This window comes from Engystomops pustulosus, chromosome 1, assembly GCF_040894005.1.
Source record: "Engystomops pustulosus chromosome 1, aEngPut4.maternal, whole genome shotgun sequence".
Classification (NCBI taxonomy): Eukaryota; Metazoa; Chordata; class Amphibia; order Anura; family Leptodactylidae; genus Engystomops; species Engystomops pustulosus.
Window position 1 is genome coordinate 184,012,536 of NC_092411.1, and position 26,524 is coordinate 184,039,059.

General features: G+C 40.8%; 1 protein-coding gene and 1 long non-coding RNA gene across 12 annotated transcripts in view; one reads left to right on the top strand and one right to left on the bottom strand.

The window, feature by feature from the left end:
• HNRNPD (heterogeneous nuclear ribonucleoprotein D) overlaps positions 1 to 19,314 on the bottom strand; it is a 22,241-nt gene extending 2,927 nt beyond the window's left edge. For 5 of the 10 annotated variants that reach the window (XR_011848730.1, XR_011848728.1, XR_011848729.1 and 2 more), the window contains exons 1-7: positions 19,174 to 19,312; positions 18,514 to 18,603; positions 7,587 to 7,755; positions 6,347 to 6,508; positions 3,662 to 3,793; positions 2,620 to 2,719; positions 2,386 to 2,529 (exon numbers count right to left, since the gene is read on the bottom strand). Coding sequence is in view for 7 of the 10 variants with exons in the window: in XM_072114589.1 (XP_071970690.1) it covers positions 2,386 to 2,529; positions 2,620 to 2,719; positions 3,662 to 3,793; positions 6,347 to 6,508; positions 7,587 to 7,755; positions 18,514 to 18,603; positions 19,174 to 19,295 (919 nt within the window). In the remaining 3 variants the exon portion in view is untranslated. Of the gene's footprint in view, positions 1 to 1,627; positions 1,681 to 2,385; positions 2,530 to 2,619; positions 2,720 to 3,661; positions 3,794 to 6,346; positions 6,509 to 7,586; positions 7,756 to 18,513; positions 18,604 to 19,173 lie in introns of those variants that run through there. The other 5 variants (XM_072114603.1, XM_072114581.1, XM_072114613.1 and 2 more) reach the window with 5 other exon arrangements.
• LOC140069206 (uncharacterized) lies at positions 19,305 to 25,152 on the top strand. 2 transcript variants are annotated; one of them, XR_011848733.1, is made up of 3 exons: positions 19,305 to 19,550; positions 22,998 to 23,760; positions 24,654 to 25,152. It is a non-coding gene; the product is annotated as an uncharacterized lncRNA (long non-coding RNA). The 2 variants fall into 2 exon arrangements; XR_011848732.1 differs by having other exon boundaries at positions 23,134 to 23,760.
• The last annotated feature ends 1,372 nt before the right edge of the window (positions 25,153 to 26,524 follow it).

Sequence of the window (26,524 nt, forward strand, 5' to 3'; positions counted from 1 at the left end):
AGCTGCTCCATTTCTTCATAACAGCCTCCTCTCTATTAGAGAGTCAAATCCACAATGCAAACAAAAATTGACATGCTGCAGATGTGAATTCCACACAGCAAAAACATTTCAGTGGAATTGTGAAATCTCATCCACTTTTAAGGGACAGTAAAATGCAATTTCAATGCAAGAAAAAGTTTTTATAACACTGCTAGATGGCTCTTCCAGAAATACATTTAAAGGGAACCTACCACCACGATTCTACCTATAAAGGTAGAACGGGTGGTAGGTGGATGTAAGGGAAGTGAGGATAGCTCTTTTTAGAGCTAATCCTCACATCCCGCTAACTTTTGGTAAACTTTATTTAACTAATATGTAAATTTTGTTATGCAGCTACTGGGGCGTGGAGTAGCCGGGCACGAGGCTACACAGCGCGCTACTCCACGCCCCAGTAGCCACGTTACTCCTCCTACCCTGTTGTGTGTGGAGCGTAGCTCCCCATAGCTGCGCGCCCTCGTTCGACATGGTGGCGTTCTGCGCATGTGCAGAACACAGGCCTGTGGCTGAGCAGCCACAGCTCTGAGGCCAGAGCTACTGCACATGCGCAGTAGCCGGCTTGTCGGACGAGGGCGCACAGCTATGAGGAACTGGGCGCCGCACACAACAGGGTAGGAGGAGTAACGTGGCTACTGGGGCGTGGAGTAGCCGCGCCGTGTAGCCTCGTGCCCGGCTACTCCACGCCCCAGTAGCTGCATAACAAAATTTACATATTAGTTAAATAAAGTTTACCAAAAGTTAGCGGGGACGTGAGGATTAGCTCTAAAAAGAGCTATCCTCACGTCCCTTACATCCACCTACCACCCGTTCTACCTTTATAGGTAGAATCGTGGTGGTAGGTTCCCTTTAACCATTTTTGTGCATTCAGCCTGGATTAGGTGACCACCTTATTAGCACGGCTTTCAACTTATAATTGATTAACACCTTCGTGAATGAAAATAATTGGAACCTGAATGTCCAGGTCAATGTTAGGGTTAGCTAACGGGTGGGACCACTAGCGCTACGCGGGGGGAGTGCACTCGGGTGACCACGCCCCAGGGGAATTTGCTTAACTTTTATAACTCTATATTTCTACAATCATGGCATATACTTATAATAAAGTTGTCTTAAGTATGGATGTGTCCTAATAAGTAGCAGAGGAACATTACCATTACTAAACTGATGGTAGGGGTCTTTAAAGGACAATATCTTTTAAAAAGCTTTACGAATCATAACAGTTTTCTTTCATGACACGTGAGACTAACTAAAAAGCTTTTTTTTGTCATTTTTCCAATCAAATTAATTTTTAATAAGCAGTAAAAGTGAATGAACCTTTACTAAAACATGTTCTAAATATGTACCACTTTAGCCCATCACTCTTTCCCAGGTTCAGCTACAGATGCAGAGTGTGCATGTACTTCTGCACATTGCAAACCAAGTCTTTCCCAGCAGCTCCTTTTACATTCCACCTTCAGCTGACTGGCCGGAAGGGGATGCACTTGCAACGCCTGAGCCATATTAAACAGAATTCTGAACCATTTCTGTAGTAGATAAAAGTTTATTTTACTTTACCTGTCTCCCTGTCAGCAGGATGTGGCGAGTCTGTGTCTTCCCATACATTGTTCCTCTACTCCACAATCCACATGACAGGAAGTGGGGAGGGAGCTGGATGAGTGAAAAGGAGAGGAGACTGACACACAGGCTGCAGCTGCCCCTACCCCAGGGTTTAAAAGAACTACTGAAATGATTCAGAATGCATAGTCTATTGTAACCTGTCACCAGATAAAAATCACATTCATGGTGACAGGTGCGCTTTAACGTTAGTAGGAATTAAAAATAAAAGTAATATTGTGTACTGCACCTTTAACAGTGGATATCTCTGGTTCTGCAAAGCATCCACACACAATATTATATTTAAGAGGAGGTTCAGGATGTATAGTTGGAATTTGGCTACTGTCATGACCTTTACAAACAGAGTTGTATGTGAAAATATGAGGTATATAGCCGTATGGCAGCCAGGAAGGGGTTATCGGTCAACAGTTTCTCTTTGATTCTTTTCCAATATAAAATATTTACAGCTTTAGTGTCATGGTGTGACAGATGTAAATGTTATCATCATACATGTAGACACCTATGCACTTCTTACATATTTAATGCATATTACAAACCCTTTTACAATTGTTTAAAATTGCCAGAAGTGTATAATAAACCATGTTAAAGTACTGTTACCATTCACAACTGCAGCATAATCATAGGGCACAATTAATGTAATTAGACAGAACGTGTAAGGCAGCTATCATTTTTGCATTATGTATTTTCAAGCTTATGACAAAACTCCATCTAGTGTCATATTACATGACTGATACTCACTATTGTAATCTCCATATCCATAGTAGTTATAACCAGAGTAGTCATAGTTGCCATAGCCTCCATAGCCCTGGTTGTTATAGCCATAACTACTGTAGCTTGGGTTCCAGTAACTACTGTATCCCTGGCTCCAGCTTTGACTTGATCCTATGGACAAAATGGTCACATTTAGTAGGACCCGATGAAAGCATGACATTGTGAAATGACTATGAATGACTTGTAAAATGATGTATTAACCTCCTCGCCCACGGGATCTTGAAGAAGACCCTCCGCCTCTTGTGCCCCACTGCTGCTGTTGCTGGTACTGTTCTTTAGAAAGTGCTACTTTAATTTCACACTGTGGAAATAAATGAAAGAAAATTACAGGATGGAAAATAATGGTGTAGCTTTTACAAAATGGACAACTAAAAGATCCCCGATATGCAAGGAAAACTCCTGGAGGTGTAAAAGGATTTAAGAAAGTAAATTCCATTTAAAACAAAAATGAACAGATCAGTTTTGCTTTTAATGGACTTGCCATGATCTCCATTAGAATCCGTTTTCCCACCTTACTTTAGGCCTTCCATTATTTGTGCAGATAGTTGGACACAAACTGTTGAGCAATTTTCTGGGAAAATATCAAACCAGCTCCCTATGCTGTACTGAATAGACCTAACCAGGTCAAAAACAGTGCTGACCATAGTTGGGAATATGTTCCTTGAGGAATGTATATAGTGGTTTGATCTTAACCCCGTATAATGTCATTAGGCTTCCTGAGGGTCATTGCTTGATGTCATGGGAGGTGCCTTGCAAGGGGCTAAAAGAGGCATGTTTTTTCTTATCCCATCTTGGAAACCTATTTGCAAATTAGGTTTCAAATTGAAAATTGGCTCCGTAAGGAGAACTTTTACTTCACGAGCCATTTTGACATTATTTTGTAGTCATTTATATGGATAAAGCAATGAAAATTGGAGACGGACACGGACACTAACAGAAGGCAGGGTGCATTTTTTTTGTGCATTTTACTATCACTGCATCGGTAAGGATAGAATAATAAGAAAGCTATTATTTTTATGGCACTTTTTTACCCTTGGGTACATGATCAATATATTTGTGAGGTTTTTCATTTGATAAACTATCATTTTGCTTTACACATGTTGTATATGACTCTTTACGGTCTCTAGCCTAGACACAGATGGATATCCACTGGCTGCTATACAGTTTGGAGTCAACTCGCTTGGAAGCTTTAACTAAGGGTAAATTATTTGGAAAAGTATGTTAAAGTAAAACAATAGCATACTTTACTCAAGCCAACATTATGGTATTTCTTTTCCATAATTTTTTTCACTGGTTCTTCTTCTGTGAATGTGATGAAGCAGAATCCACGGCGTTTGTTGGTCTTGTTGTCCATGGGAAGCTCAATTGCTTCAACCTGATAATAAAATGCACAGGCCATGAGAAAAAGAAAAAAAAAACACAGGCAAGATGCACAGCTCTAACTTTTCTAACATTTATTCTAGTTATACAACATTAGCACAACGTGGGAGATTTTTATGTCTTCCCCACCATTTCAAAGAGTTTTTCCTACCCTTAAAATGGGTTTGCCATGAGTACAATTCAAGTTTGTAATATTGTATAAAATCAGAGCTTATTGTAATACTATGTACATACTTCCCTCCAGGTTGTACTTGTTGGGTGTGTTGTTATTAAAAAATGTTCAATAAAAGTATCCCAAAAAAAATTGGGTTTGCCCATGTAAGAAAATTCTCAAATTTCAATCCCCTAGTGAGGTTTACACAAAGAATTTTAACCCCTTACTTTACAGAGGAGGAGCTGCACATCCACCACTCTCCATAGTAATATATGGAGCACATAGGACATGTGCGGATCCGTACCTCTCCTGTAGAGCGCCTATTTACATCTGTGGGTGACGTATATATGCCCCCTAACAGACGATTGTGGGTAGTGAAAAATAAAAAACAAAAAAGGGCGAGGTCCTTAAAGGGTTAAAGAATCTTCATAGATCTTCGCCAGAACAAACCTGGTCTAAACAGGCCCAACCTAGCAAGAATAAATTTGCACTATGGAGGCTGTAAATAATGGTCCATTTTTAACCCCCCCACCACACATAACTGCTATAAGGACAACTTGTAATCGTGCAGGTACCAAAGTTTCCAACTTTTCATCTATTCATCCTTTGTGATATAAAGCTCACAGAATAAACTGTCAACCTGGGGATGAAAATGCTACGGGATAACGTTGAACTAACTCCTACAAAAATGCTGATTCTATGGCCCATGCTGTAAATAGTAGTAAAGGAAACATGGGACAGGATTTACAGTTTTGTGCTCCTTTCTGGCCCTAATCTCTGTCACACGAAAAACATCTTGAACAAAATGTGACACTAAAACAACTCAGCTTTTTACTGTTAATATAAATGGTTTACACATTTAAAGATTTGGAGAACTTTTGATTTGCTTTACACATTTGAGAAAATCCTAAAATAGAAGCATTTTTAATATTTTTAACTGCCATCAAAAAGGGAATAGACACCGATTTATATCAATTATTAGCTTTTTTTTTTTTTTTTATTGTTTTGGCAACACATTTCCCTTAAGGCTGACTTCACTTTATACAGTCCAACTAGCTGTGTATGCTTGCTGGAATGATGGTCCTGAATGCTGAGATACAGAACTGAACTAAAAATTTGACTGTGTAAAGCCGGTCCAAATGTGTTTGTTTCAGCCAGACTCACATTGAAAGAATAAAGAAACGGACATCCTATCCTTGCATAATGTCCTGTGTCAGGCAGTGTGTAAAACCAGTTAACGATAAATCCATGTAAATCGTGGAGGTTACCTAACAGGCCAAATCATAACCATTTTAGTGGAATTCCTAATTTAACCTTTAGTTCACTTAACAAAAGGTGAAAGGTTGCAGTTACAAGGAGGAGCCAGTAAAGCAACTGGACTTCCCTCTACCAATTAATACTAATGAACTAACCCATGGACAGTTAATACAGGTCACTAGCCTGGAAAAACCCCAAATTTGGGTCCTATTCCTACCCTACTTCTTGTGGGAAAGATTTGGACCAAGGTAAAAGCTATCCTAAAGTTCTCTAGGTCCCTACGGCCCTTTGTGAAAAAACCCTGCCCTTACCGAGATTTTTTACCTGGAAAGGTCCAAAATGTGCAACAAAAGTGGCAGGCATTTTACATATAGGGGGTCATCTACTAAGGGCCCGATTCGCGGTTTCCCGACGTGTTACCCGAATATTTCCGATTTGCGCCGGCATGCACGGGTCGGAAATCGGTAGGGCGTGGCCGAACGAAAACCCGCCGCACCGGCTCAGTGTATTCCAGTGCATTCCGAGGCTCTTCAGCGCAGCAGCGCCACCTGGTGGACGGCGGAGGAACTACCTTAATAAATCCCGGCCGGACCCGAATCCAGCGCAGAGAACGCGCCGCTGGATCGCGAATAGACCGGGTGAGTAAATCTGTGGTAGTGCAAGGAATTAGAGACCCTTTAGAAAGGAGGGTTAGAATGTGTACTGGATAGAGTGTTCTCGGTCCAAAAAACAGCAAAGCCTATCTCCTGTTTGTTGGGTGTAGTGTATGTGGAGAACCTAACAGAACTATAGGGATTTAGCACTCTTCCTAGGGAAGAAGGACCTCAATTTGGGGAGCTGACTCTGGAATGGTTGGGTAGGGGAGGTTTTTATTGTGTTATAGGTTTTCTTTTGCCTTGAAATTGTAGGTTGTGCAATTCTGTGGTCAGCTACTACTAAGCTTATCCACCTCTGGCAGTCCCATACACAAGAAGGAATTGCTCATCAGAGATTTAAAACTGGAAACAAACCCCACATTGTCAAGATGGTGGTTATATCTCCACTTCCCAATTTCACTAGGATTTTTAAGGTCATCAGAGAGAAACCAAAAAAAAGAAACAACTATGAAAAGTTCAGAAACAACAACAAAAAACATACCTCTCCAAATGTTCCAAAGTACTCCCTTATCTTTTCTTCTGGTGTGTCTGGGGACAATCCACCTACAAATATTTTCTTAACTGGTTCTTTTGTCTTCATTGCTTTTGCCCTTTTCGGATCAATTACTTTGCCATTTAACTTGTGTTCTTTTTGCTCCATCACCTGCGAAAATAAACTCCAGTTAAGTATACCGCAAGCATACGTAATAAAAGGTGCACCCATTAGATGTAAATAGAAAACTGGGTTTGAGCAGCCAGTGAGGTTTCCCTGTAGAACAACACTGTTAAATCACTGCTGCCACCACCAAACATAGTGTCAATGGGCAATGATTGTTATTTTACTGATAAACACTAAGTCATAACAGAGGAACAGCAAACCTGTAAAACAAAAATTCTTATGTCGTGTACTCCTTCAGCTTTTCTATTTATAGGGAATATGAAGTAGCGTTTGGATCTCCATGCTTTCATAATTTATAACGATAATCATTGAAAATGAATAAATCCGTTAAAATGTCCATCAATTTTAATGGCTCCAGTTAGTGTCAGTCTGCACATCATCTATTCGTGCTTCCAATAGTCAAGCTTAAAATTGACAGGAGATAACCAAGGAGATCCAAAGGTGAGAACATATGAATGGGCAACTATATAATACATGGGTACAAGAAAAAGAAACTTATTTTCTTGAACCTGAAAGCCGCACCTCTCAAATTCTCAAGTTACAATGGCTTGTCGTATGGAGTAATAATGAGACATCTATAGGCGGTCCCCTACTTAAGAACACACAGACGACCCCTAGTTACAAACAGACCTCTGGATGTTGGTAATTTACTGTACTTTAGTCCCAGCTTACAATAATCAGCTGTAACACTTATCAAAGGTGTCTGCAATTAAGATTTAATGGTAATCCTGGTTTTTGTGACAACCCCACATTTTTTAAATCCAAAATCCATTGTCGGAGAGACGAAAAAAATATTGGTTGGGCTTACAATTTTGAAATATACAGTTCAGGCTTACAGAACCTAGCCTGGATGTAACCCAGGGACCGCCTCTACTGTAGACAGTAGGGCCACAGTGTCATACATATATATACCTCCCCCCCCAGAATTCAGGAGAACAAGCACTGATAAATGTAGCCCATTAACTCTCACATGCACAGTCTGTTATGTGCCTTTTTCCCCTCCCAGGATCACCAGATAAAGTAATACAGAGACAGACACCTTTGCATTTGAATGAAAAGATACCTTATCAACACCTTCAGCTTCCTTAAATAATACAAAGCCAAAGCCTCTTGATCGACCAGTGATAGGGTCCAATTTCAAGGTGCAATCTACAACTTCTCCAAATTTTGAAAAATAGTCCTTCAGGTCCTTCTTTGTAGTGTCCCAGCTAAGCCCTCCAATGAACATCTTTCTGCACAAAAGAAACAAAGACATTCCTAAAATGGGTTATTCACATACAATTTAAAAAAGGTTTAAAGAGCAAGCAAGGAACCATTAAAATAAGAGAAACTTATAAAGTACCAATCCACTTCCAGCTCAGGGTGCAGTCACACGTTGCAGTTAAAACTGCATCGCAATTAGTTTTGAGGTGGTTTTAGGTGCAGTTTTGTCAATTTCACAGGTGAAACTGAATGAACTGAATGGGTGAATTTGATTTTGAAAGAGAAAGCTGTTCATTAAGTTGCGCTGCTCCTCCTCTATTTTCACTCCACTCCTGGTTTGGGCATCAAAAACTGCATCTGAAAAACTGAACGCGTGGCTGCACCGTCAGACTTCAGGAGGGGTTACACGTTGTTCTAAGGCTGCTCTGACCTCCAATTTCTAAAAGTTAGCCTGGTTCCGACAAACTGACTCCATCTGTAGGCCACATTTACGGGTCCTGACCAGAGATGTTGCATTGAGTACTGCTGTTTAGCTTTCATGGAAATTGGGTCATGCCACATCTGATACGTATACGCATATAGGATAATCCCAATCTGAATGTTTAGCAGGGCTTCTCCCAACTCACTTGAAACATTAACCCATCAAGTACACAAATGGCTATATATATAAAACATAAATATAATATATATAAAATACAAAAATAATTCTGTTAATGGAGCAGTGCAATTAGCAGAAGAGATGCGATTAAGCAGAAGAAATTACTTTTGAGCCTAATCACCCTGGAACAAATTAGTGCATGCAGTAAATTCCTGAGTACCCATGATGCAGAAAATCAAATATACAGTGGCCTATAGACTTTCATGTGTCAGTGTTCAGTCAGAGTGATGCCGGATGTAGACTAGATAAACACTGAAAATCATTTGCTTTAAGGGAACCTGTAAGAAGAAATTGACCTAATAAACCACTACCATTTTGTTGTCAAGCATCTCAAGACCTTCCAGATCATGTTGGTTTTTTCATTGTCCATTCGTTGGTGGCATCAACCAGAAAAATAAACTTTGAAGTCAGAGGTTACTAGTTATAAAAAGTAATGGAGGTGGGGAATTTAGCAATAAAATCCAGTTCTCCCTACCCCAACATAAAGGATCACCACTGAAAGGTCCTCCCTATATCTTGTTCATGACATCAATCACAACAGACTAGGGTGGTAGGGAGAGCTTGACTTCAGTTTTGGTCTCTCTGCCGCCGCGACTTTACACAACCAAATTACATCTCACTTTACAGTTACATTTCTAGTTAATGACAACTCTGGTCCGACAAACAAACATGATCTAGGTGGTGTTAATCTGCTTGATAAAGCATTGACAGGAACCCTTTAAGGGACTTTAGCTTTCAGACCATGGCACATCAGGCATCAGCACATTCAGCAATCGTTTAATGCCGAATTATAATTTCTGCAGGGAGTTCCACCAGAATCTGCATGTAATATGCATTTGAGGGAGGGGGGGGATTTATAGATCTGTCTATCCCAGAATTTGAGTAATTTGCATATGAAATACTGTGTGTCACATTTATTGAGCGTTTTACACCATTTTTAGGCAGTTTTCTGACTTAAGGTGTGACTTAGTGCCAGCAAACAAACTCATTACACAAGACATTCGGTGCATGAATGCCCACTTATCTGACTTCCCATAGCCACCCATAAATAAAAACAGTGTAGTGATTTAATGGCTCAGCCATTTTAGAGACTAATGGGTTTTTCACTGATCAGTGGTCAGTTTAGAACCTGCTCTCTTTGTGTTCACTGACATTGGAAAAAAAATGAAGTGTGAACAATTGAAAAGGTCAGTAAGGCATCATTGAAGAAAAAAAAAAAATGGGTTGAGTCAAAAAAATCACTGCAGGAAAAAAACAAAAACAAACAAACACGACAGACACCGTGAATAATATGGCGCAGCAGAGATCTGTCTAGTTCTACTCTGCACTGGCCTAATAATCAACACGTTAATACATCTCCACCAATGTTGCTTTTACGTGTGGAGGGATTTGGGAGCGCCTTGACCAGGCACTATTGAAGTATTTCTACAGCTTTACAGCTATTTTTTCTTAATTTTATAATTGGGTTCCATGTACAAGCACTACAATACAAGCAGCAGAACACTGTTGACGCTTGTTATCTGCACTGATAACTGAAAAGTTGTTTTAACCCCTTAACGCTGAAGCCACTTTTCCCCTTCCTGACACGGCCCATTTTTTCAAATCTGCCCTGTGTCACTATAAGTGGTTATAACTTCGGAACGCTTTAACATATCCAAGCGATTTTAAAATAGTTTTCTCGTGACACTTTGTACTTCATGTTAGTTTGGTGTTATATTTTGCATTTATTTATGAGAAAATCAGATATTTGGTGAAAACTTGGAAAACTTCAAAAAGTTCTACTTTTTCCATACAGTCATAACCGCAAAAATACTTAATAACTAACATTCACCGAATGTCTTCTTTATGTGGACATGGTTTTTTATGCATACTCTTATTTTTGTAAGATGTTATGGGGCTTTGAACGTCAGGTGCGATTTTTCACATTTTCATAAAAAACGCAAAATCCTGCTATTGAGGGACCTGCTCAGGTTTCAAATCACTTTGGGAGGCCTAAATAAAAGTAAAACCCCATAAATTACCCAATTATAGAAACTATACCCCTCAATGTACGTAAAACAACTTTTATGACGTTTGTTAACCCTTTAATTGTTTTACAGGGGTTAAAACAAAGTCGGATGCAATTTTGAAAGGGAAATTTTTTGGGCTAAATTAATGTGTTTTTCAAAAAATGTACAAATTTTCAGTGGATAAAATACCAAAACGTTCCACAAAATTTGGTACCCAATCCCTCCCGCGTATAACAATACCCCATATGTGGTGGTAACCTGCTGTATGGGCACACGCCAGGGCATCGAAGGGAAGCTGCGCCATTCAGAGCAGATTATGCATAGTCACTTTATAAAGGCTATACAATCTTTATTTTTTGGGCAATTTGGACATATAAGGGCTTATTTTTTGCGACATGAGATGCACTTTACAAATACTTCATTTTAGTGGGTCATTAGCTAATTGATGAGGTTTTATTAACTCTTGAATGTATGGGTGAAAAGAAAATTGTCAATTTTGGTTTCCTTTTTGTATATTTTGGGGGTTGTACACCGTACACTAAAAATATTATATTATCTTCATTCTATAGATCACTACGATTACGGTGATATCTCATTTATATAGTTTTTACTGGATAAAATCTAATATAGAGGAAATCTCATTTGTTTTTGCATCGCCATCTTTTCGGAGACGTAACTTTAATATATTTTGGTTGACAGAGCTAGTTTAGGGCTTATTTTTTACGTGTTGAGTTGTTCTTTTCAGTGGTACCATTTCTGCGCACATAACTTTTTTTGATCACTTTTTAGAACATTTTTGTGCAGAGATTTTATGAAAAATGTACATTTTTGGCTTTTTTTGGGTTTTGTTTTTACAGCGTTCACCGAGCGGGTCCAATAATGTTTCTGAGTTATTGTACGGATTGTTACGGACGCGACAATACCAAATATGTGGAGTTTTTTGGCGATTTTGTGTTTTTCTCCCTTTATTGCATGTGTATAGGGAATATTTGTGTTTAGGGGGTCTTTAACTTTATTTAATTATTTTTATTCAAAAATGTTTTTATTTAATGTTTTTAACTTTTTTATTTACTTTTACAGGTAAGCTTAAAGAAGCGATCCACGGATCGCTTGTTCAAGCTATTCTTCACATTACACAGTGTAATACAGATGTATTACACTGTGTAATGTAACACACTGAGCATGCTGCGCATGTTACAGCCGGGTCCTGTCAGAAGGCACGGACCCGGCTAAAGGAAGGAGATTGCGCAGCCCCGGGCACCGGCAGTCCCAGGGTGCGATCGGAACAGCGGACTCCCCCCCCCCCCCCGGTAAGCAGCGCGACCGTGGCGTGTTAGGGGTTAACACCCGCGATCGGAGAAATCTCCGATCACGGGTGTTAGAAGCAGGTGTCGGCTATAATATATAGCTGACACCCGCAGCTTCTGGCCCTGGCTCCGTTCAGGAGCCGGGGCCAGAAGCATGACGTAATAGTACTGCATTTTAGGGGAACGCACCTCCCGCGATGCAGTACTATTACGTCAAATGTCGGGAAGGGGTTTAAGGACATCTACCATCAGATTCCCTAATAGTAGTTTCACTATTACCTCCTCGTTCCGTCCCAGTTTGCAGCAATCTTCTTTCTTTATATCTTTGAACACCTGCATTTTGGAGAAATATACTTTTATAATTATAAAATACTTTTATAGATGGGACTCTATTCTTGAGCATGAATGAGAATGACAATTCTTGCGCTTCCCGCAGTGGAGCAGTGCAACTACGCAAGTAATGTTATTCTCGCGCATGCACAAGATTTCAGAAATTCAAAGATCTAAGGAAAGAAGAATGCTGCAAACTGGGACAGAATGAGGAGGTGAATAATAGTCATTGATGGTAGATCAATGCTCGAAAGCAAAATTTCAGGAAAAATAAATCTTATTTGCACTGCAATCCGTACCATATTGCTATGTAGACGTGCAGAATGTGGTATCAGAAAGAAGAGACTGGCCTCCAGTCAGATACACAAATCCATGTAATTTTATCAGGTCGCAAAGAGAACACATAATCTGAGTGACAAGATGGGTCGCAGGGATTTTCATATAGGAAGCAATAACTAAATGAAATATAATTTATAATAGCAGATTGGGAATAAGTGTCATAAGGCGTAGATATTCGATCCTGATGACAGGTTCCCTTTAAGTCCTTTTAAGTCATAAATCAGCCTAAGCCCACAGACTTCTATTGGTCACACAAAATTATAGAGCAGGTCCTATCCCTGCCGAGATATTTACGGGCTAGTCTATCTATTGACATCGGCAGGGTGAGCCAACGCCAGATGGGTCGCAAAGTTTGTGTAGGAGAAGACTGAAAAAGGGCTCTAGACTTTCAGTCCACTGTCGAAACAGTACCAACAGTGTTAGACTGTGAGGGGCCCATTTCTTTAACCCCTTACCGACAAACGCCGTAATAGTACGGCACTGGCCGGGTGCGGGTACACGGAGAGGGCTCACGGGCTGAGCCCTCTCCATAGCCGGTAAGTATTTGCTGCATATTGGAGCAAAGACTTACCGGTAACACCCGCAATCAGTGCTAGCACAGATCGTGGGTGTTATCTCCGCCAGCAAAGCTGCAGCAGCTTCAAAGGGATGGCGGCGCCCTGGACTACGTCATCGGGGAGCAGCGATCGTTCCAACGAGACAGTCTTGGGTCTTGCAAAGACCCAAGGCTGTCTTGTTTTAACCCATTCATTACAATTTGCAATTTGCAAATTTTAATGAAGGAGGTCGAAAATCCCCATATACTGTCATACTGTATATGGCATTATATGGTAGGATTGATCAGACACCCTACAGCTCCATACACAAAAGTATAAAAAAAAGTTATTAGCGCCACAAATAACAAAATCAAAAAACATTTTTATAAACCCATAAAATATTATAAACCCATATAAATTTGCTATCCCCATGATTACCCATAGACATATTACCCATAGACATATTACCCATAGACATATTACCCATAGACATATTACCCATAGACATATTACCCATAGACATATTACCCATAGACATATCCCTCATTCGGGTAGAAACGTATCAGCTAACGCCTGACTGATGTGCAGCAATTGAAGTCAATGGAGCACAGAATTAAAGTTGCATGATATCCATGCAGAATATAGAGAGAATGGTAATTCTCAGCTGTCAATTATTAATCCAATACCAGGAAGAATTTGTTTGCACAGAAACTGAAATAGGGTGTGGATTTTATTAATCCGTGCTAAACGGACTTCAATGTGATTTCTGGCAAGGCCACATAGTGAAGTTGGCATCACGTGGCAGCTATGGGGAACTTGCATTCCTGCTTTCTGGCCATTTAGGGGTTGCAGCAGTAGGAACCCTAATGAACTGGAGATAACCACTGTAAAGTTACAGTCGGGATGGTAATTGTCAGATACTGGTCCCAGTCCTGACTGTAATAATAATAACAAATCTTTTTATAGTTCCAGTACATTTACAGACAAAATATGACTTTACAGAGCAATAACATAATAAGATGAAACAATAGGAGTGAGGGCTCTGTGACCAAGTGTGGAAAAAACTGTGGCACCAGAAACACAATCCTTATGTGATATTAAAGGGAGATTCTCCTCTTTAAAACGACACATCAAAATGGTTTCTGAATGCAGTATTGAGAAGGATGAGGAAGCTGACAGATGTAATGGCTACAAGCCTCTGCAGTACATGGAGGAGCTCATTTAAAGTAAATCTATTATCATCTATTATTATGCTAATTAATAGGCCTATGACATTTGTTAAAATGTCCATTGATTATTGTGTTTGCACCATTTTCTGTTATATTTCTTTTAGGCTTCTGTTATTTGAGCAGAAAATAAGACCTAAACTATATTTTTGTTTGTAATTATGTAAACGCTAATGGAAGTCATGAAAGCAAATACTAACAAAAGCCATTAAAAGTCCAACAAAATCAATGGATATTTTAACAGATCATTTAATCTGTAATTTTTTGTGGCCAAACTTAATAGAATTCCAAACACAGATGTAAACTTAGCTCAAATCAGTTCATCCAGGAACAGGCACACATCTTAGGCCGGCTCCACATGTGGCATTTTGAACCCGGTTTGGAGCTGTTTTTAAGCAGTCCATTTTTATAAACCGCATGCGTTTTTGACCCGTTTTACTTATTATCTTAATTAAAACGGGTCAAAAATGCATGCGTTTTTTTACAGACTGCTTAAAACAGCCCAAAAACTGGTTCAAAACACCACATGTGCCACTGGGCGTACGCATGCGTTTAAAAAACCTGTTGCAACAGCTAGAGAGATTTGTCTAATAAACAGCTGTTAACACCTGTGTTTAAAAAACACAAAGGTAATGATAGCATTAACAAACACGTGTTAACATCATGTTAACGGTTGCATTTTGTATACACTAATATTAACAGCTGTTTAATTAGGCAAATTTCTCTCCAGCTGGTGGAATGGGTTTTGAAATGCTTGTGTTAGGCCGCGGTCACACGTACCGCTAGACGTCCGTTCATAACGCTACGCTAGCGCACAGGGGGAGGTCCTCGGCCCGAACGCACATGCATTTCCAGAGAAACGCATGCGATAGTCTTAACAATTGCATACGTTTCCCTGGAAACGCATGTGCGTTCGAGCCAAGGACCTCCCCCTGTGCGCTAGCGTCGCGTTATGACGGACGCCTAGCGGTACGTGTGACCGCGGCCTTAGACATGTGTGACCGCACCCTTACAGTGCGTTTTTAAACACAATGAAAACGCATGTTTACCATGCCTTTGACTGGTTTGAATCCATTATTCCTGGAAGTTTATGCAGCTTTGACAATGTTAATACAGCTGCATATATATCCGCATACGTTTTCAGTTTGTTTAAAAACGCAGCAAGAGTGAAGGAATGCACCGTGTAACCACACCCTCAGGATGCTTCTGCAAATAAAGATTCAATGGATTTTGAGTCTTCTGCTAATTATTCACGGCTCTATTCAACATTTCTGTCTACCCCCCAGGCAGAAAGCCACGAGCTCCTGATGCAGATTTGGATAACCTTGAAAGAAGATTACAAAATAAAGGAAGAACAGATACTTTTTCAATAGACATGCACCAGCATGTAAGTGTGCTTGATGGACAATACTGCACCCATATGGTAGATTTCTTTACATTTTTTAACGACACAGAATTTTACCAAATTAAACCACCAATGAAGGAAATCTACCATTTGTTTTCATGAATTTTGAAGCAAACATACCTTGAGAATGCTGTAGCGACACTGATGCATAAACATATCTTGTATAATGACTAAACTGAGTGGTTTTAATGAAACAACAATTATAAAATTATGATAATGAGGCTCTCTCGATCGGCGCTTCTCCTCTTACCCTAACTATGCACTGCTCCAGAGAATGATGTAATCACTGTATTGTCCCTGACAGGTAGAAGTGATACATTGCTGCCATTCCCCAGCTGCTGTGTACGAGTTATCCAGCTCAGGTTGATTAGTCCAGTCTGGACAGCTCCGGAAGCTCCATGTAATATGTTTATGAATGTCAGCATGCAACCCAGTTTTCTCAAGGTCCTGAATTTTTTAAATGGTTTGTTGAACAAAACCACTCGGATAAGGGATTTAACAAGATATGTTTCTGCATCAGTGTCGCTACAGCATTCTCAAGGTATGTTGGTTCACAATGCATGAAAATAAATGGTAAATTTCCTTTAATAAATGTGGCACAAGGAATTTAAGAGTTTCCTGGCACAAATTACTCCAAAATTCTGGGGAAGACAGCTTGGTACATCTCCCCCATTTTTTCTTTAGATTGTGAAGGCCCAAATAAAACCCCATATTCAAGGTGTGGTGTAAAAGCAATTTATAGAGTTATAAACAATATTCTTTGTGAAACAAGGCTTCTGGTATACTGGTCAGTATTGAGTATCAGTATTTTAAGATCACACCTCTATTTGTTCTGTTTAACATTCCATTATTAATAGCGGAAAAAATAGCACAGAATCCCGCATTTCTTCCCCCACTGTTAAAAAGAGATGCATAATGTAAGGTCTGCATTAATGTTTTGTTAACACACTTGCTTGTCTGTTAACAAAAACAGAGCAACCTCTCACCATGGAGCTATATTTCACTGGGTACAGGTTCTTATACACACTGGTAAGTTCATTCCAGACATGCTTTTATTATACCTTAGTCATTAGTTGTTCGTTTTATATCTTAATGGAGGCAGCAGAGGAAATGCTGATAAGTGAAATGGATGCAGCTTCAAAGCATGGTGAAGTACTTATCATGGGGGACTTCAATTACCCAGATATTGACTGGGGGGGCAGAAACCTGCAGGTCCTTCAAAGGTAGCAGGTTCTTGTCAACAACAAAAGACAATTACCTGTCGCAGCTAGTCCTGGAGCCAAAAGGGGGGGGGGGGGCACTGCTGGACCTTATCCTTACCAACAGACCTGATAGGGTATCAAAACTACATGTTGGGGGGAACCTGGGGAATAGTGATCATAATATCATTGATTTTGTATTACGCTAAGAGAAATCCCAGGAAACGCATATGCGATCCGGCAAAGGCCTGCCCCCTGTTCATAACGCGACGCTAGTGGAAAGTGTGATTGTGGCCTAAGGTGTTAAATCCTGTGGCCTAATCCTGTAAAAAGCAGATAAAGGCTGCAAAAGAGAAATATTGCCAAAGAGAGCAAAAATAATCCCAAATTATTTTTCAAGTATATAAATGAAAAAACGTCATAAGGGGGTAGTGTTTTGAATATAGATGAACTTGGCACCGAGGGAATGAAATATGCTAATTAGGATGTGGATGTTACATTTTGGAATACAGCTGCCCCCAGGGCTTTTAGGAAGATGCTGGCATGGAGCCAGGTAAAGTTTAAGAAGGCTTATTAAACGAAAAACTGAAGACTAAGGTATAATGATGTCTGCAATGCACTTACCAGTGTGTATAAGAAGCTGCAACTAGTGAAATATAGCTCTCTGGCGACAGATTCCCTTTAACACTTTGTGAATGTACGTGTTAACATTGTGTTAACACTCACATTTTGTAAACGCAATGTTGACAACAATGTTATTAGGCAAATCTCCTCTTGAGCCTGCGTTAAACGCAAACAAAATACAACGCGTGGCACAGCCCATAAGACGTGGAAAGTGAACAAAGCCTTCTGTTATGCTCTCCTTAACAGGGTGCCCAAAGTATATAAATTATCACTATCCACAAGATATTGATAACTAGCTGACAAGAGTCTGTCTACCACTAAGGCCGACAGCATACAAGGCGTTTTGAACCATTTTTAAGCAGTCTGCTAAAAACCCATCCGTTTTTGACCAGTTTTACCAATTATGTTAATTCAAACGGGTCAAAAAACAGATGCTTTTTTAATGGACTGCTTAAAAACGGCCCAACAGCCAGCCTAATGGGTGAAGAATTGTGATGCATTGTATGGAAGAGATAAAAATAGCATAGAAAAATTGCTGGCCTATATTTTGGCAACTCCCAAAGTGAATTGACCACTCTGCATGGTAGGGCACATGTTGGTCCTGCCACCCCATGCAGAACAGTCAGACTCCCGCCAGTCAGCTATTTATCCTACATTTTGTGGATATGGCACAACACGTTTAAAAGGAAGCTCGGTGAGGACACCCGTAACTCATTTGTGAGGGTGCGGCCACACATACCACTTGCGCTGCGTGCACATGGAAACGCAAGCGATCAGTAACCAGAACCCAGTATTCTGCATTGTTTTATAGGAGGACACCGGGTTCTGGTTACAGAATCAGGTCGCCAGTGCTACGTGTGACCACACCATGGACTGGGCCTAAGCCCATCAATAACTATTGTGTTTTGGATCCTAAATACTGATGCAAAATAATTACCAAAATACGAGTTATATTCCAGTCTGAAACAATTCTGAATATACAGTATACAGCTGATAAATAGGGGTGATCTGTGGGGGATCCCTATAACCTGCAGGACTTTGAAGCGAGCAGGGGTCATTGCATGCAATCTGCCATGAAAGCAGTGGTCTGATATGTAGCTTGTGTCAGCAATAATATTTTTACACTATATTAGACAGTTCACATTGACGTTTACAGGCCTTGAGTGAAATGAGATGGGTCACGTAATGGAATATTTTCAGCCAACCTTTCATCCGTAAGCACAGACCTAGAGGGGGGCAGAAGGCTATTATTACAGTGATTTAGTTATACTATAGACATTATACATAGACATAGGTTCATTAACCTCACGCATGCCAAAATATTGTCATGTGACATCCATCTACTCTGTGTAATATAGAACTCCTCCCGCTCATATACATCTACACTATGCTGTATATACCTGCAGCCTCGTTATGTAGCAGAGGGTTATCCAATACCTCAAGGTATGAAAGTGAAACCTTACACCTGAGGAGACTAGAATTTGGGTGTCTGGTGCACAGATCACTATTGCCAGGCTAAATGGCACAACATACCCGAACAATGAGTATGTTCATGAACACCCTGCAATAGCAGCCATCATGTGTCTATAGTGAGGAGCCCCCTCCCCCATCCTAATGCAGAATTGCCTCTTATCGTTTACATAGCAGGATCTCACGTATGACAGCAGAGCAGTCAGACCCGCATTATCTACCGTATATAGATCTATACGTATCAAGTGTCATACTGCTCCAGAGCCGTATACAGTTACTATAAAGCCGCAGGTCCTACATGTATATGTGTGTATGTGCTTGCACTGGTCTCTAAGCGCTCTCACCCCTCGTCTTCCTCGGCCTTGTTGGCGTTGATCTTCAAGCCCTCGCCGGGCCCGCTCCCTTCAGCCTCGCTGGCAGAGGCCTCCATCATGGTCTCGTCTTGCATCTCGTCTTCGCCCAACATCTCTGGTTAGAAACAATAGCAGGGAAAGCGGAGCCGCAAAGCCAGAGCCGAATAATGGCGGATTCCTAGCTGTGCCACTCCTCCGCTGCTCAAGGCGCCGCCTCCCAGCCCACAGTAATGGCCGCGACACCGCTTGAAATGGCCGCCGGGTAGACGGGTCCGCTCAGTGCTCGCCTCATGAGGTGCAGAGTCTAAAAGAGACGCCTTGAATCTCTCCCGCGCGGTGTATACGAGAACATACAGGCGTTAATGGAGGTGGCTCTTACTAGTTTTTTACGTGTTTGGTGTGATGTCTTTTTTTAAGGGGTTTTCCATCCCATAGTCTCCAATGTGGGGATTTCCTATTGTGCCTGAAATAGCAGTAAATTGCTTTCCAATGTCACAAGCGCAATCGCTACAGCCTGATGCTTATAATGGCTGCAGTCACTGCATACACAAATCAGTAATACTTACCTATGCATTACTTCACACAATGCGTTGCGTCACGTTTTTTGAAGAGTTTTTGACCCATTCCAAAGGCTTCAACCATGATCACAGGATGAAGTAACATTGCGTTTCCATTGCATTTTTAAAATGCAATGTTACTCCATAATGTGATCTGCTTTTGGCTTTGAAAACAGCATCTGAAAAACTGAACATTTAAGACTTCATTCACACGACCACTAGCTTTGCGTTCATAACGCGATGCTAACGCACAGGCGGCAGGCCTCGGCCCGATCGTGTATGTTTCCGATCGCATGTGTTTCACTGGAAACGCATATGCGTTCAGGCTGAGGCTCGCCCCCTGTGCGCTAGAGTAGCATTATGAACGCAACACTAGTCGAACGTGTGACCGCGGCCAGAGGGAGTCCTATGTATCGCTACAAGCATGCGGTCGTAAATAAGTCCCCCATAGACTGCAATAGCCGCACGATATCGTTCTGTAGCAAAAAGAGCATTATTTGCTGCTCATGTATGGCCGGTTGGCTGGGCGGGCATATGTTCGTGCAGCCTACGGCTGGTGCCACACATAGCGCTTTGTCTGCGCTTGGAAACGCAGACAAAGTCGCGCCCACCGGGGCGGGCTTCGGGTCGATCGCATCAGCGTTTCTATGGAAACGCCTGCGATCGGGAACGAGCCGCCGGTGTTTCACGTTAAATTACCGGCGGCTGTCCCTGCCTTCTACACAGCCAATTGAAGAAGAGCGTGTGATGTCGGCGTGCACAAAAGTGCTCCTTGGGAGTGTGGTATCCTGGGAACTAATATCATGCGGAGCGCGGCGGCCATCTTTAGACATCATTTCATGCCAACAGCCATAAAAGGTAAAATATGTATTAAACATTAATTCTAATAACCGGGAAATTGAAAAACGTGGGTGTATTAAAGAAGGGAACATAAAAAAGGAATGCAATGCTTTTTGATTTTTGGATAGAACGGCCGTATAACCCCTTTAAGGACGCAGCCATTTTGTAGCTTTAGGCTCAGCCCCATTTTTTGTATTCTGACCTGCGTCGCTTTTTATGGTTATCACTTTTGAACACTTACTTATCTAAACGATTCTGAGATTGTTTTTTCCTCACATGTTGTACTTCATTTTAGTGGTAAATTTTGGCAGATAAGTTTTGCGTTTAATTCCAAAAAAAAAAGAAAAATGATGATTTTTTTTTGAAAATTAGCCATTGTCGAAATTCTAAATCATTGCGTTTTCAGGCAGATAGATTTACCACCTAAATAAGTTGCTTAATAACATTTCCCATATGTCTACTTTACATTTTCATAATTTTTGAAATGTCTGGATAATTTATTTTGAAGTCAAGCGGCTTACAAATCAAACATCAATTTTCCGTATTTTCAGAATTGAATATTTTGGGGATAAATCCCGTTTTGAATGAAATTTTACATATTTAGCATCAAAAACCCCCTATATAACCAACCCATTTTCAAATCTGCACACCACAAGCTATCAGAAACAACTTTTAGGACGATTGTTAACCCCTTGAGATCTTCATAGTAATGAAATCAAAATAGAGGTGAAATTTAAAATGGTCAAATTGTGCCGGTTATACGTTCATTTAGCCCTAAAATTTACACATTTCCAAAAGGAGGGAAGGAGTGCCCTGCAGCTGCCAGGATTTTAGTTTCCTCTTTGGTCCCTTTTGTAGGCTATAAATTTTCGCTTTTTTGTTATTGGCGCCATGTGACGGCTTTTTTTTTGTGGGATGAGATGCTTTTTCCAGTGTTTCCATTTTGGGGTTGGTATCACCTACTGTTGAAAATGTAAAACTTTTTTTTGAGCGAAAAAATAATCAATTCTGTACTGGATTTTTTCCTTTTTTTTTGTGTGTTCTCCGTTTAGCCTAATAATCATGTTATCTTTATTCTATGGGTCGATATGATTACGGGGATACCAAACATGAATATTTTTAATTACGTTTTTCTAAAATTTGCCAAATAAAACCCTAATTTGGGAAAAATTTATCATTTTTGCATTGCCGTCTTCCAAGTGGAATAACATTTTTACTTTTGTGGCTACAGAGCTGGTTGATGGATTGTTTTTTGCGGGACATGCTGTACTTTGCACCAGTATCATTCTGGAGTACATATATTTTTTTGAACACTTTTTATTGCATTTTTTGTGGGGTTCAATAGGTAAAATCAGGTTTTTAACAGAATTGTTACGGACGTGGTGATCCTATATATGTGGGGTTTGTGTTATGATTTAGACTTTTTTTAGCGTTATATGTCTGTTTATATGTTATGGGGCTTATGGGCATTTTTAGTGATTTATTACTTTATTTCTTTTATTGAAAAACATTTTTTTTTACTTTTTGACTATTTCCACCATGGGACATGAATAAGCAATCATCTGATTGCTTGTTCATGATAATATCCTGCAATACTTATGTATTGCAGGATATTAGCAGTGTCAGCCTGTGCACATGCATAGGCTGGCACTGTGTCTGGAAGATGACATCACAGACACCATCTTTCAGGCACTGCCTTCAGGCATCTCTGGGGTCACGATCGGACCCCAGAGATACCATAGCAACGATCGTCGCCCCCCGAAAACGGTTTGGGGGAGCCGATCATGGGGGAATGACCCCCCAGAAGGCTTGTTAATGGGTTAAACACCCGCGGTCGGAGCCCACTCCAATCGCGGGTGTTACACTGGGGTGTCGGCTATATGTTACAGCCGGCACCCCGTGTTTCCCGATGCTGGTTCGGCTCAGATCTTGAGCCGAGCCGGCATCAGCTCAGCGTCCGATATATATCTGACTCTGAGCGTTAACAGGTTAAGTGATGGTACTTGACTAAAGTGCAGCTACAGGCAGTGTCTCTTCTGTCAAACCAACACCAGCAGCACACTGCTGTATGACCAAAACACTGTTAGTGCTGCATCGGCACCCCTACTGGCACCCCTTTACATGACTGTCTAGACCAGTGGTTCTCAACCTTTCTAATGCTGTGACCCCGCAATACAGTTCCTCATGTTGTGGTGAACCCAAACCATGCAACTCGCAGTAAAAACACAATAAAACTGCATCTCCGATGGCTTTAGGCGACCCCCAGTTTTGGACATTCGACCCCCACTGGGGTCCCGACCCACAGGTTGAGAACCGCTGGTCTAGACTATGTCTACTTGTTATAGTGATATTGTGGTATATTTTTATGCCATAATTGCTGTAATGTTTTCATGTAACCTGTATTGTGCTGTATTGCAGTGCCCTGTAACTATGTTTGTATACAACCAAGGAACTAGAAACATGTAAGAACATGCCTCTCGAAGTATTTATGTATCTTGACATTAAACCTGTCTCTCTGTAACAATCGCACTATGTACAAAATAATTTCCCCCAGGGGATCAATAGAACCTTGGTGAGAGAGGTAAAGAAGAACCTCAAAATCATTGAGGCTGAGCTCCAGAGAAGCAGTTGGAGCTTTATGACAGAGTGTGACGACGAAAGCCTCTCCTCAGTTCAAGACAGTTTGCAAAAAGACACATGAAGGACTCCAGACTATGTGAAATAAGATTCTCTGGTCTAATGAGAAGAAAATTGAACTTTTTGATGTCAGTTCTAAGCGGTATGTGTGGAGAAAACCCGGCACTGCTCATCACTTGCCAAATACAATCCCAACAGTTAAACATGGTGGTGGCAGCAACCAGGATGACTGGTTTCAATTGAAGGAAAGATGAAAGCACTCTGAGTACAGAGATATCGTACGGAGACATCCTGGAGAAACATCTCTTCCAGGGTGTTCTGGACCTCAGACTGGGCCAAAGGTTCACCTTCCAACAAGAAAATGACAATGGCTTCAGAAAAACTCTGTTATCATTTTTGACTGGCCCTCCCAGAGCCCTGACCTAAACCCAATTGAGCATTTCTGGAGAGACTTAAAAATGGCTGTTCACCAACGTTCACCATCCAACCTGAGGGAATTGGAGAGGATCTACAAGGAAGGATGGCAGAGGATCCCCAATTCCAGGTGTGAAAAACTTCTTGCATCATTCTTAAGAAAACTTATAGCTGTACTAGTTCAAAAGGGTGCTTCTATTTAATACAGAGCAAATGGTATAAATACTTATGACCATGTGATATTTCAGTTTTTCTTGTTTAATAAATTAGAAAAAACAACAATGGCTACTGACATATATGTAGATGATTGGGCACACACCACCGCCTTCCCCACCGAACAACCATGGATACAGACATATATATTAACTAGCTGTAGCTCCCGGCATTGCCCGAGATAGTAAATAGTTGCTCTTAGCTGTAATAAAAAAGAATGGGTTAACAAAATATATTTTATCTGACTGTCTCTTTCTGTCTCTATCTCTGTCTTCCTGCCTTTATCCATATTACCTCTCACAAATGCTTATACTCATTATTTATAGTAACTGATCAAAGCTCAGAGCTCATATTAATGACCTGTGGCAAAATAGCAACAAATCACGGCACGGCTTCTAACTGCTACATCAGCAGACAATGACTACTGTATATGGAAGTTAATAAGAGCATTTCGGAAACCGCGAGGGTGAAACTTATGGCTTAAGATCTAGTATATGACATTCCCTGAGTCACAGGTAGTGGCTGTGCAAAATTTGGTAATTGTAAACTTAACTGCAGATTCCTTTAGCGGGCATACATACACAAACTCAGCTTTATATATTAGATATATACATTCTGTTTTCATCGCTGTTGGGGAAGTAGATTAGAGTGCCGTATTTCACTATATTTAGTGGCACACAACACCCAATATCCCCCCAACAACAATGGACACAGACTATATACACTAACTAGTGTCTATATTGTGTGCTATATCCATCTCTTGGATCTCATCATCTCTGAACTGTCTCATCTCTCTTTTTTATTTGGCAGATCCTAGTAGAATGTTCAGAAGCTAAATACGATGGCGTTCCTGAGGGAAGTTAGTGTTATCATCATGTGCTGCTATCTATCAAACGACCGCAAAACAAATTGCAGACTAATTGATAGGTTAGTTTGAATTTGGCAGCCATTTCAGTAAGACGTGTTTTGTGATTTTCGCTAGGATGGATAAAGAGCAGTATTGTTCGGTATTTCACTTTTTGTTTTTGGATGGGAAAAAAATATGAGGAGATAAAAGTAAAAGTTGGATGCTGTTTATGGGGACACTTCGCCATCTATGACCACAGTTAGATATTGGTTCAACAAATTTAAATGTTGGCGAACATCCATTTTTGATGCGGAGCGACCAAGACGCGCGGCAGATGTGGTTACCGAGGAAATTATTCAAAAAGTCCACGACATGATACTCGCTGATCGACGTATGAAAGTGCGCAAAGTAGCAGAGGCCATAGGTGTGTCGACAGGAACGGCAATTAATATTTTACATGATAAGTTGAAAAAGTTGTCGGCCCGATTGCTTACGGTAGACAACAAGCGGATGTGGCTGTTAACTTTGAAGTAGTGCTTGGAGCAATTTAAGCGAGATACGAAGGAGTTTTTGCGTCAAGTTGTCACCGTTGATGAAACCTGAATTCATCATTACACACCAGAAGCTAACCAACAATTAAAACAATGGGATTCTCCTGGTGAATCTGCTTCAAAGAAGGTGAAGATGGTCCCATCGGCTGGAAAGGTCAGGGCCACGATTTTTTGGGATGCAAATGGATTTTTTTGAAAAAAGGAAGAACGACCACTGGACAATACTACAGCGAGTTACTACAGTGAATACTACATCTGACCGCTTCGACAAAAGATTGAAGAGACACAGCCGCATTTGGCGAAAAAGAAGGTGCTGCTTCAACATAACGCACCAGCACCTTCATCCAGAGTTGTCGCCACCAATATATAAATAATAATTGTTTTGCAATTGCACCACCTCCAAGCTGTGTGGACATGAAGGGGGGTGGCTGCCAGCCGGAGTGTGCAGGTACTGGGCATTCTTTCCCCATGCCTGCACACTTTCTAAATGCTAGGTTGGGCCCGGTGTAGTTTTACCTGGTGTTGTGGCCGCCCCACAGATACATTTAGAAGTCTAAGCCTCTTGGTGTATCTGCCTGGACAGGGGGGCCGTAGCCTTTATCACATGCTGGTACACGAGTGCCAACATATGATAAATTCCCCCCATAGGTTTTGCCTTTGCCACAAATCACTGGACAGACCACACATCAACTTAATTATGCTAATAAGCTTTAAAGGCTATGGGTGTGTTAGCATAGCCCCACCTTGCTGTAGCCGCACAAGCTGTTACTAACTGAAGGAGCACTTCCCCTCTCCCACTGTGTACTCGCTGGTGGGAGGAGAGGAGATGAGCTGTTTTTGGAAGAAAGTAGCCATGTTTTTCCAAACCATTGCTTATCTGATAAATGAAACATAGGAGGATAGCAAATAAACGGATGGATTTAGATAATGAGTTATGATTTAAACAGACTTCCAGTAAAGCAAAGATCCCCATTATAATAAATTTCCCACTCAATCTTTTTGGATCGTCTTTTGACCTCGAAGTGTGGGTCAGATTACATTACTTTCAGCCAAAAAGGTACAAAGGCTAAGAAACACAGACACAACCTGCAGCTATAGTTTTACTGGGCCAATGAATCACCTTGACATACCACTTGTCAGATTAAACAGTCTAAAAATAAAACCATTGCCGATGGCAACCAAAGTGCTTCGCACTTTAAGGACACTCCTTGTTTCTGGCTTTCAGGACTTGGGACCTTTTTTTTTTTACATTTCCATACTCAACTTACACAATTAATTTATTT